Source organism: Clytia hemisphaerica, unplaced genomic scaffold, assembly GCF_902728285.1.
Source record: "Clytia hemisphaerica strain Z4C2 unplaced genomic scaffold, Clytia hemisphaerica genome assembly, whole genome shotgun sequence".
Classification (NCBI taxonomy): Eukaryota; Metazoa; Cnidaria; class Hydrozoa; order Leptothecata; family Clytiidae; genus Clytia; species Clytia hemisphaerica.
In genome coordinates, this window is record NW_027104179.1 from 407,480 (window position 1) to 420,534 (window position 13,055).

General features: G+C 34.3%; 1 protein-coding gene across 2 annotated transcripts; it reads right to left on the bottom strand.

Moving 5' to 3' along the window:
* Nucleotides 1–672: 672 nt before the first annotated feature.
* LOC136814714 (chymotrypsin B-like) lies at nucleotides 673–3,632 on the bottom strand. 2 transcript variants are annotated; one of them, XM_067071131.1, is made up of 5 exons: nucleotides 3,530–3,632; nucleotides 3,042–3,146; nucleotides 2,272–2,628; nucleotides 1,679–1,882; nucleotides 673–1,084 (listed from the first exon to the last, which is right to left on the bottom strand). In XM_067071131.1, exons 1-5 carry the CDS (start codon nucleotides 3,594–3,596, stop codon nucleotides 750–752), a joined length of 1,068 nt encoding a protein of 355 aa, XP_066927232.1. In that variant the 5' UTR covers nucleotides 3,597–3,632; the 3' UTR covers nucleotides 673–749. The 2 variants fall into 2 exon arrangements, with proteins under 2 accessions (XP_066927232.1, XP_066927233.1); XM_067071132.1 differs by lacking the exon at nucleotides 3,042–3,146.
* Nucleotides 3,633–13,055: the final 9,423 nt, after the last annotated feature.

The window sequence follows — 13,055 nt, forward strand, 5'->3', positions numbered from 1 at the left end:
ATTATCCAGAGAATATGAGCGTGAAAGGGTAGAGTTTTAACTCTGAGTTTTAACGCTAGACTTAAGACTTAGGAGGACCTTAGGACCTTAGTTAAAAAATGGTCCAGTAGGGCTTGAAATATAGTCTGGAAACCAATAAATCCCTCCCAGATCGAAATAATCGTTGAAATCAAATTGAAGGCCCGAAATTGACATACTCGCTCGAACTTCAATTTTCGAAAAATGGTAAATTGGCCAAAAGTGCCAATATGTTATGGCACTGATTGTAGAAGATGCTAATTTTGGGTTTCAGGAATTTCAAAATTTTGTACCAATTTAGGTATTAGACTATAATACAGGGTGTCAGATAAAAATAGTTATTTTTTCATGACTAATTACTGTTGAAGCAACAGTCGCTACAGCTGAAAATGTTGTATTATATACTATTTTCATATTTTTCATCATGTACGACCTTTGCCTCGTCTTGAAAAAAATTACAAAGCTAATAATCTTTCTTGACACCCTCAATCATTTTTGAAAGAGAAGAGGACAATGCTAAGGAATCAATCTGGGGTAACTGTTGCCGCTGATTGCGGTGGTAATTTTTTAAACTTATGCAAACGATTGAATTAGATTTTAAACTCAGTAAAGGAGATGAGTTTAATTTTTTGGCAAATTCATAACAAAAGAAAATTCAATTTTTTTCATCGATATTTTATTGATCTACAGTTTAAGGGTAAAAACTAATGGTTAATTTTGATTGGTCGAATTTATTTCATGTTTTGTTCGATCCAGTTTCTGAAATATCCGACTCTGGCGAAAACAGTGAAAGCATCTTTGATGTCACATCTTGGTGATCCCCAGCTGACAGCTCCATGTAATGCCCATGAACCATCGCTATTTTGACAAACGAATGGACCACCTGAATCACCATGGCAGCCAGATTGATTGGCAGATACATCAGTGTTAGCAGCACAAAGCATAGCGTCAGTGATGCGAGCATATTTACTGTTCTTTCTGGAACAGGTGTTCTTATCTTGGATGGTCAAAGCAAGTTGTTGAAGGATGGTGTGTGAACCTCCTGGATGTCTAATTTTTCCCCATCCTAAAAAGAAACCAGTAAGCAGTTAGCAAAAAAACTCTATCATAATAGAACTTACTAGTTACAGACACAAAATAAATCCCCAGTGAAAATATACCCAATAAAGTTTCAAATAATAAAAAATCCAGTATGAATCGCCAACGAATTTCAGAACAGAAAATTGCACTAGCCAATCAACCTCGTTTCCCGCGTATTATCAGTTTGTTAATACTTTATGCTTATACTGAGAGCACCAGATAGTTCTCAGGCTTCCATCAGTAACGGAAGTTTTAGCCTGGAAGGCACGGGGTCGGGAGTGGTAGCCAATTGAAACATGCTATTTTCCATCCTTATATGGGCGATCATTTTGGACTGGAGAAATTGATTCAAAAAAATTGATTTAAGGTCCCCCAGTGACACCCATCGTTACTACCACACCACCATGCCTGCTCTCAACACGATAAGGAAAAAATCGCAAAAACTTTCCATCAAGCATAAAATAATCCGTTTTTCTTCATCACGCTCACGTTTATGGAGCCATGCATTCACACAAGAATTTCCCAATCACGTCATCACGCAAACTGACCAGAGACTTAAAAGAATAACTCTGTATCTTACCAGTGATGTAACATTTGCTGCCAACTTTTGGGTATTGTCCTTGGCTTGGTAAACAGACAGGTTGAACATTTTTGCTGAATTTTGCTGGAGTAGCCAATTGTAACAAAGCAATATCATTGTTCAAGCTTCCGTAACCTTGATGAGTGATAATTTTTGAAACTTGGATGAATTGTTCACCTTCGTTTCTTCGTCTATCGTGGTCTCCTGCAGAAAAGAAATAAGTATATTTTTAGTTTAGAGAGGCGAGTCGAATTCTTCATTGATAGCCTAGCGATCTAGGATCTTTAGACAGTTTTCTGTAATCTTTTACATTGAGTCGAGTATCAAGGCAATAGTATTAGCTATTTTTATAGAAACAGGAGAAAAGATAGCAATTGAAAACAGGAACACTTAGTTATTACCCATCACTTTATTTATTATTTTCTGCGCATTATTCTAAAATATACTAATTAAATGTACAAAAAATTTTGTTGAGAGTTCTCGGGTGGGTCACTTAAAAGAAATTTTAGAAATTGAACTTTAACTTGTTTATTTTTCAAGTGACCCTAGAACTTAGGAGGCCTATGAAACACCAATACGTAACCATTACTTACCTAATTTGACTTTGAAGTCACTCGCACTTCTTCGATGTACACAATGAGCAGCAGTAACAACCCATCGGCTGTTGATGATTGAACCTCCACACATAAATCCACCGTTGCGGTGAAGTCCGATTTGCCATGGCCATGAATGAGCTTTTGCGTTTTGTCCTCCGACAACTCTGGACATTGCAACTTGTGGACGTCCACATGATCCTTGGGGTGGGTAGGTTCCTGGTGCACTTGTTGGTGGAGCAGGGGTACTTGGGCCACACATGTTACAACTTTTCTTGCAGTTTGCTTTCACGTATGCATTGGTTTTGCAATATGATGGAGCCCATCGTGGACAACTTGTGTTCTTGTCAACACATCCTGAATGTGATTACAAAGGAAACGTTGATAGCTTATATGAATTTGTATTTTTATTGCTTCAGAACTTATTTTTCACTTCAAAAACAATAGCTCTAAAACTAGACACTCTTCCCTTCATGTGAGAAACCCGATCTAGCCAGGTAATTAGGGTAATTAGAGATGAGTGGTTTCATCAAATTGTACTCGTGGTACCGTCATTTTGTGTAAGATTCACTTCCTGGAACAAGATTCTATTGTCATTGCCATTTTCGTTAGTTGAGAGATGGATTGGGGTAAGTTAACCAGTTTCCTAACTTAACACAAAGTACTTCCGGTACCTCAAAAAAAAAAACCTGCTTTTTCATTTTTTTCTCTTAACAATTAGTGGGGGGAATGTCTATTTGGGAGAGAAGATCATATAAATCACAATATACCTGTCGAGCAGTGTCCACAATATTTAGCACAATTTGCTTTCAAATAGGGATGGGTACATTGTCTTTTGTTGTATCGAGAACAGATAGAAGATTTGTCTGAACAGGCTATAAAAAGAATAGGGTAGGGGTTGGAAGGTAGATTTTTCGCAGTGGCACCCAACGTTTTTTAAAAGTTAATTTAACGTTTTAGTGGCCCTTCGTGGAAACAATTCATTAGCTGCCTAAAAGCTGTAGAATTTTTCGGAGCATGCCACTTAAAACATATGTTATTATTATTAACGTTGTGGACGTTAAAAACGTTAGTTGAACGTTTAAACAGCGTTGTGTGCCAAACTGGGTTGACTTTGGTTTTCAGCATTCAAACTTAAAGTCTTAGGTTCGTCTTAGGATCTCAGAATATAACTTAAAACAAGGCCCAAAGAAATTTAGAATATAGTCTTAGAATTGTTGACCTTATTAGCATGGGTGACTCAAAAATATTCACTTACCCAAAGTGGCCACGATCAAGGCTGCTAAAACGATCAAAGTCTTCATCCTGAGTTTTGAATGTGACATTTTACATGAAACAGGGGGTATTTATAGCAAAAATAAGTGTTTGGGTCTAACAAACAAAAATATGAAATATTTATTTAGTTCATGGTTCAGGGTGGGAAGATTAAATTTCATTTACAATATCGAATATAACATTTTGCCATATATTTCACAAATGTTTATATAATATGTTCTTAAATCTAATTCTAGGCGAACAGCAAATATCATTATGGAAGCTAAAAGTGATACTGAGCTCAAAAATTTATGTTTAAGGCAAACTTAAAATCTCTTAAAATGGAAGAAAAAAGTTAGTATCATTGCAGTTGAAATAAACCAAGCACTTCTGGGGTTCTGGTGCGATGTTAAGTAAATGCAATGGTATCCTGTAAAAATTCCTGGCAAAAAAAATCACATATTTGACACCATGTTTAAGACAAGGGTTGTAGTGAGGGTTATAGCGGGTAGAGATAATGTACTTTACAGCCCTTAAACTCTTCTACAATCAAGTTAGTTTGCGAGTGCAATTTATATTCTCACTGGATTATTCTGTTTGCCTTTGATCATTCCTCCTCTTTCATTTACCAGAGAGTTATTATCAAGTACGAAATCTTTGGTACGACCCCGGCTGTGGGTTGAACCCATGAGTTTGTGCACCATAGCCGAATGCTCTACCTTTACACTGTGTGACAGTAGTGTAAAGAAGGTTGGGGCACAAAATCTTCTGTACTCTGTACCAGTAAAACTATCAGTATATGGCACCAGCGGAAAAGGAAAGCGCCGAGTGCCAAAAATAAAGGGAAATCTTTTGTTTTTTAATGGCTAGGGATTTTGAATTCTATTATGGGGACTTTGGAAACGTTTCACTCTTTCCCGCAGTGAAAGGTAGAGGTATGGGCGCTCATTACTGTTTTCCATACCCTGAGTATCAGAGGTTGAGTTTTCAAAGAATATAATCAACCTCTGAGGACCAATAATAGAAATTTTATCGCGCATGCGTCGTTCTAATCACTGTAGAAAGAATCAAAGATGAAGAGCAAATATTACCATATTATTATTTAGCAGACTGTATCAGTAAGCAGTTCAGTTTACTATTTACAAATTCATCAGAAACCTCCAAATGTAATTGAAATGAGTTTCTTTCGAAAGAAATCTTTTACTTGATTCCCAAATGTATAACAGTAATTACTAAACTATTAGTTTTGGTAATGTTACTTACTGTTAATGGAATGGAAATAATAGGCAGATCTTTATGTTATGATTCTCGGATTCCCTATCACTGAGTCTTTTTGAAAAGCATTTATGACATTTCTGAGTTGTGTTTTCAACGACGGGAATAAAAATATCAACTTTGAATTTCATCCAAGATTTTGGATGGTAGTCATGGTTACTTTTTTCTGCGTTGATTGCGCGCTGAATAGAGTCTCGATTGGTCGGCACAGGTCAATATATGATTTTTGCCTGTGCTTTTCACGGTATGTTTTCCAATGAAGATGAAACTTTGGGAAAATTCACAACTGTATCTTCTCCAGCTCTAATCAAATGATGGAGCAAATTTAATTGAGTTGAATAAGAAAATGATGAAATGTATTTGCAATTTAAAGGGCGAAGCTAATAAAGCTATAGAGCAAAGACCTTCTGTAGAATAACATTGGTTAAAAACCTGATTGTATTTTGTTATTACTTTTGCGTGCATTTGTATTTATCCTTTTACTTTTTATCAAAAAATTAATTTGATCTTGAAACTGAAATTTGATAGAATTACACACCATATATGTGCAGGTGTATTTGAAAAAGAATCTTAATCATTGGTACCTATTTAATTAAACTAATTCAAATGCAAATTTCATTTAAATTAATCTTTTATTTGTCTGTTTTTTCGAAATTCAAACTGAAAATGCTCAAATATTTGGTCAATGAGCAGGAATTAGAAGATTGAATTTCGAATCTTTTTTGTTCAGCTTTCTCAACATTTTATGAACATTTGAATAACTTTCATTTTCAAAAATTTGGCAGTGGCCAGAGCCACTTATTGGTCTTCTATAAAATCCGGTTATCTAAGGATACTACCCTGAGTATCAGAGGTTAAGTTTTCGAAGAATATATTAACCTCTGAAGACCAATAATAGAAATTTTATCGCGCACGTGTCAATCTAATCATTGTAGAAAGAATCAAAGATGAAGAGCAAATAATACCTTATTAATTTCTAGCAAACTGTATCAGTATGCAGTTTACTATTTACGAATTCCCCAGAAACCTCCAAGTGTAATCGAAGTGAGTTTCTTTCGAAAGAAATCTTTTACACGATCCCCAAATGTATAACAGTAATTACTAAACTATTAATTATGGAAATGTCACTTTCAATTGAATCGAAATAATAGACAATATGATTCTCTATCACTGACTCTTTTTAAAAAGCATTGATGATATTTTTTTGTTGTGTTTTCAACGACGGGAATAAAAATATCAACTTTGAACTTCATCCAAGATCTTGGATGGTCGTCATGGTTACTTTTGTCTTCGTTGATTGCGTGATGAATAGAATATCGATTCGTCGGCACAGCGTAAATATATGATTTTGAGCTGTGCTTTTCACGGTATAAGGATACTGCTTGCATATGATATTTTACAAAACAAATGTACACGTTTCTTTAACCTACGCAGTGCGCTTAATAACTACTTGTGGTATAAAAAAGGGAATTTCCCAAAAAAGGGAATTTCCTATATTCATTGATTCTCCAGGGATAAGAAAAAGCCAAACTTAATACTGGTCTACCATTTAACCGGTTAACCATTTAACCGGTATAAGAGGGTAACAAACAAGTGCGCTAAATTATGGAAGCCTAAATATCGTAAAATAATTCTGGGTTAAATATCGTAAATCTGGGTTTGCGACCCGAAAACCTAAGTTTAAGCTTTAAACCCTAGGTTTGCGCTTTAAACTTGGGTTTGCGCTTTGTAAACCTAGGTTTACGGTTTGACTACGTGAGTTGTTTTGAATAATAGCATATAGTCCCCTAACATTGTTGAAATTGCCGACCAGCAGATCAACTCATAAAGAACGAAGAAGAGACTGGATTTGACAAGCAATCGGATTGGCCAATGTTAACATAATGCCTAGAACATTATAGCCTGAGGGCACATAGTTAGAGATAAATGCTTTTGATAGATTGAATGGTGTAATTTGGTGTAATTTGGCAGACTCCATTTATTTGCTTTGCTGGCTTTGCTTGAGGTCTGATTTCGATTCAAAGAAGATTTCAAAAAATGTTCTCATAAAAAATCCTGTATAAAAAATGATTTAAGATCAAGTACAACTGAATTTCATTGAAGATTGCCATCCTGTATGGCGTGAAACATTTAGGATAATGAAATATTAACCATGAACATATAAACGACTGGACGTCTATTTTTTTGTGTCTTTGAAGCGAGCTTCGTTGCAACCTGCATTTCAAATTTTGAATAAAAAATCCGACTTTATTCCGTCATGATTTTATTTCTTTGAATTACTTATCTAAAATGATTGATAGAGTTTGAACATTACTCGTAATTCACAAAAAAAATATTCTCCAATTTTTTTATAAATTTGCAATATATTTTAAAAGCATTTTTCAACGCTAGAGTGAAAAATTTCAACTGCATAGTATTCATGATATTCATGACATAATGTTATCTACGGAAAGACCCCGGTTTTTGCCAGTAGTAGCAAATTTTATATAACTTTTGTCTAGTTTATATTAGCCACTACTAGCTAAAACCGGGGTCTTTCCGAAGAAAACATTACGTCATGAATATCATGAATAATATGCTCAAACTAGTAACTCCCCTTTAATTAATTTTAATATTGTCCATTCAAGTTCACGTTTATTTTTTAAAAAGTACATCCAAAATTTTTGAAGCCTTACAATGTTCTTGACATGTCCTTATTTTCATCATTTTGTGAGCATTTTTTCTATTTTTTTAAGAAATTGGCCGTTTCAGAGTCTGTAAAGTCTCTAAAATGTTCTTAACTTGTTTTTAACTTTTTCGCCATCGAAGCCTTATGTTCTTATATAGTTTGTTATTATGAAAAAAAACGTGTACGTCTATCTAACCCGTTGAATTGTAGTTTAACTGTAATTTAGCTAATAACCAACTCAGCGCCAAGGCCAGGCGAATGGGTGGCCGCCTTCCACCCTTTTTATATAAAAGTCTTTGCTTCGGGCCTATATCATATTCATAATGGTGGAAATGAACCGAAAGATGAGTTCCTTTGATCCGTCGGTGAAAAATTTGAAGCTGAATGAGAATCTTTCTTACCACCCTCCCGCCCTAAAGTTATGGTTGCAGGCAGCCCTTATAAATAAAATTGTATTGTAGGACATAATTGTAGAAAATATGATTGTATAGGTGGGGACAGTTTTACTCCAAAACATATACTTATAAGAGAGGCCCCCCAGCGGCACCCCAAATCACGCCATTACGCAAAAAAATTTTCTCCATCACGCATCACGAAAATCGCTAAATTTTGTCATCACGCAAAAAATAGCGAAAAATAGCCCAAATCACGCATCTCGCCTCAAATTTTTGCCCTATCACGCATCACGCCAAACTCTTGATCACGCCATCACGCAAGAAAAAAGTCCCAATCACGCAATCACGCAAACCGCTGGGGGGCCTCATAAGAAGCTAACCAATATTTGACACCAAAACTTACACAATATACGTCTCCGATCCATCTTGTCTAAACCCTTCTCCATATATTATGAAAATTAGAAGTTAAACCAAGATATTTATAAAGCCCGAAGGGCTAGATGTCGGGCTTTAAGCCATCGCAGGCAAAAAAAAGTGAATATCGGAAAAAATATTGTTGCTATTGTTTTTGACATCGATGTCAACCCGCGAAACCTCTGATTGGGCAATAGCTGATACAGATACTTTTTGTTTGAATTATTCCACTCAAAATTATCTTTTTAACAAGGTATTACTTTCAACCATAATCTTTTTTTCACATTCAGAGTGTTGTTTAAAAGTAAGGTATAGACTTCATGCATCCCCTCTGGTATGTTTTGATATAGGGATGCGTATCGTGTATAAAATGCCCGTTCGAGGGTTACCCCGTTATAGTGCTTTTGAGTTTTAGAAACTTGATTGACGTGATTATTATACAGTATGAGAGATCTTTAAATTGTATTAAATTTTAATTAAAAATTTGAATGGCTGGACGCTAATGTCAGTGTTTTTTACACTTTTGGCAAAAACGTGAAAACTAATTTTCGTCAAAAACGGTTTTTTCAGTCTAAAATCACGATTCTTGAGTATTTGGGGATGAAAACTTCCAATAAGTTGCGAATTATAATTTCAAATCTGTTGAAATTTTTTCCTCGAGCATTACTTGATGAGATATTCCAAAAAATTAGATTTTGTGTTTTTCTCATTTGAAATTGTTATATACAAATTTCAAAGTTCTAAGTACGATTTCCTTACACCTTCATCCCTGAATTTCGAAAAACACAAGCGAAGAGCACTTTTTTATTGCTTATTCCGTCACAAAAGTCAGTTAAAGCTAAACATAAATTTTTAAGGTTTTATCAAATGATTTTGAGTCCTATAACATCTAAACTTGGTGGAAAGTCTGCTGAGTCGTACAAGATCACCCTAAAAAGTTTTTAGAATGATATTCCAACCCTTACAGAGTCAATAAGTATTTGAAATTCCATTTAACTTGGACTATATGGAAGCAAAATTATTTAACCGTATTGATTATCGAACAAAGAAAGAATTTTTAGCATGAACTCATAACACATATCAAGATAAAGTTAACGAATTTTAACAATGAATACTAATGAAATAATCTAAAGGAGCTGAGAAAGATTAATATTCCAACAAGAAATATCAGAAAAACCTAACCATAGTAACCTCTTTGAGCGTCTTCGGACTATTTCCAGTTTGAAAAGCTTAGAAACATAATAAGTATCAAGAACTCGATTAATTGTAAAAGTAAGATATTTCAAGAGTTCAGAAGGATGAAATATTCCGTTATTAAAGGGTTACCTAGTTCTAAAAATGCAAAGAAGTTGAAGTCTACCAGTCACCCAAGCAATGTAACATTTCGAATTCCAACAAAAATATATATATTTTCTGGCATTTTTCAAAAATTTCATGGAATAAATAATCTTTTCACGCTCTAAATTACAATACTTTCGATGAAAAGTTTCTTTGTCATAATATGAAACAAGTCTGTAAAAAGGAGCACTTTTGAACGAGAAGCTCAGATTATGGATTATAACTTGAAATGAACGTAAAGATGCTTCTGGGTAATTTATTTCGTATTTTTTTAACACAAGAACTAGTTAGGAATATATCAATCTTAGAAGGCTCTCTATCACAAGTAACGCTTTATCAAGTGATTATCTAACCTTCTCTTCGAAAGGATTTGATGAAAACATTCGAATGTAGCAAGTCATTTAGGATGAATCATTCCATCCGTGACATGCATGATTTTTTGTAAATTTGGAATATGTCATTCTAGAGAGCTCCAAATGAATTTATATCTTACCCTACGGATAAAGCAGGTTTTTTACTATCAGGTGGTGTAAAATTATTCTTTACAAAAAGAATGAAATGAAATGAGACCTTTTCTACCAAACTAATAAAAAAAGAGTACCATGATAAGGGGTTATGCAAAAAGTGAAATATGGAATCCCTGCGGCATGCTCCATTTCCAAAAAAATGTTAACTTTTCTATTCTAGGGATGCTTGAGATTGAACAAATGCTTGCTAACATGATTTCTCAAATACTACCCAATAAAATTAGTGATTTATCCAACGAAAAAGTGGAATAACTCCTCCAGAATTGCTCTAAATGGAATAATTCTTCCTTTTATGGATTGCGAACGCTTAAAGGCTTCTGCCTGCCAAATTTTAGCCCAAAAGCTTAAAAACTCAATGAGCTATTGCCGATGGAATATTTCTTCCATTTCCCAATGGAATAAATTTATGATTAATTGCTCCAAACTTTGAAAGATCGTTACTTTTAGTACAATAACGCTATATAGCTCATTTAAAAAGGAATGGAATCTTTAATCTTTTCTCTCTCCAATAGAACCACTAAATTTGATAATGAACGAAAACTTGCTCTCTAAAATTTGGTTTTAAAAAAGTGCCCAAATTTTCACGTTTTTGCCAAAAGTGTAAAAAACACTGACTAATACAATCATTGGATTTATAAAGCTTTAAAAAAAATTGAAACAGATTACCAAGGGTGTAACTCTCGGCCGGGAATTTCACACGCGATACGCATCGCATGCCCTATGTCAAAATCATACACGCAGCCTAAAAAGGTATGAACAGCCAATTTCTTTTGGAACAGATAAGTAGAGTAAATAAGTTAACTAATATATTATCTATATTTTTGATTGACTTTATTTAATTTTTGATTTTAATTCAACAAATGATCTAATCACCAAGACAAATTCAATGCAGGATCCTGGGCTCATTTTTTAATGTTGGTTTAGAAGAGCTTAGCCCTTATTTATGCATATTGATTCTTTTAATAATAATGTGTTTGAGATATATGCAATAAAAATCTCATATTGCGTCTCCACAGTTTAAATTTCAGAGAATGCTAAACTGTCGTGCTTTATTAATAAGTTTGTCGTAAACTGATTGATTCTGATAACATGACCATGGACCATGGCCAGCGGATTTCTAAATTTTCAAAAATAAAGAAAAAATTCAAAATTTCTGTGATCAACTTTTTTGATATGTTTCTTACTCAATTTGAGGGTGCTGATTCCGAATTTGAATGTTACCAATGCGTTTTTAGGCAAAACTATAAGCCTTGAAAATCGGTTAGTGTAAAACGCAGGTCACAGGTCACAGGTCGCAGGTCACAGGTCACAGGTCAGTGATGACAGGTTAACTCTAATCAATGTCATTGCAGAGGAAAATGTTTGGAAAACACAAAGAATTATCAAAAACATAATTCTCAAGCAATTTCATCCATAGAAAACCATTTCAAACATCAAAATTTAACCATGTGCTTTTATCGATCTTTCGTGGTTTGCGCCGTGTATAACGCAGACCAGAAAATATTTGAAACCATATTATACGTATAACAGGTATATTACATATTGTAATGTTTGTAATGTTATATGATGGTTACATATAATAAAACAAATCGCTCTAAAACTACCTTCTCAGAGAACTCACGAGCTTCTGATTGGTGTAATTTTATATCCAGCCATATTGTTATCATCACATTCGGCATGCTGAATATTTTTGGTGTTTTTCTCTTGTAAGACATGATATTTTGTAATTCTGTCAATATTTTTGTCAAAAATTGTCATTAAGACATTAAAATAATAACTGAATAATTAATTAAATATTTCCTTTGAGAAGGAAATATTTGTTAAAACGGTAATTTTTCTTCTCCTTCTTCAAGTCTAACGCTCGGTTTTGGTCAATTTCGTGAGTTTGTACATGAGTCTCTTTTTAAATCAAGCTCCGGCGGTAAAAACAGTACGATGTTCTTTTTTTCGAGGCGGAAGACGTCATTTCTTCGAAAAACATCTATGGTAAATATCCGTACGGCGCTCTATTCTCCTTGTCGATCGGGCAACGTCGGCCGTTTCAGAAGCGTATTGTTGATCGGACCATACTGCTTTGTTTCTAACTGTCAAACCAAAGATGGCAGAAAATAGACAACAACTTATGCTCTTTCGCTACTTTTCTTTGCTTTGGTTTTTATGCTTTGATGAGTTGAATTGGATCATGATTTTTGAAAGATTGTCACAAGGAATGGTCGATAGTGAACTTTTCTTAATATTTCTTTCTGGATTTGATGTTTCGTTCAAATTCTGTTGGTTTGGAATGAGCTGGAATGAGAGATGATGTAATCTCTTGGTCTTGGAAAAACAGGACATTTTATCAACTTTCAACACAACTAACTTCAATTTTGTTTGTCTATTTACATAAATAGTACGAAGGCAAGTGACTGTGAATAAATCTGACCATTTTATACCTGAAAAATTACACTATTGCAATATGAAAAAAGTTTGCACCCAACGAATGCAGCAAATGCGCCGGCAATGCAACAATGGGAATGGTTGATGAAATGATTTTAGCTAAAAATTTAAACATGGAGCAAATCTGACTGGTTAATGATTGAATTTTGGTTTTTTTATCTGCAACAATGAATTAAACTGCTGCAGTGACAGTTAGTGAAAACTCGTTGCAGTTATAAGTTTCAAATTTTAAAGCTGATAACCGGATCCGGAACACCACGGCCCCAATATGAAGAATGTTATGTTATACTTCTTAAAAGGTTTATTGCATTGAATATGGATGTAAATAATTTGAAATCACCTCACATATTATTAAAATTTTTCTTGAACTTGGAGATTTTATTCCCCGCGTGCAACGTGTGTTTTAAACGTGGAAACATTTGTCGTGAATTTGGAGATTTTCTTACCGTCAACTGCTCCAACTTGGACTATCTGACA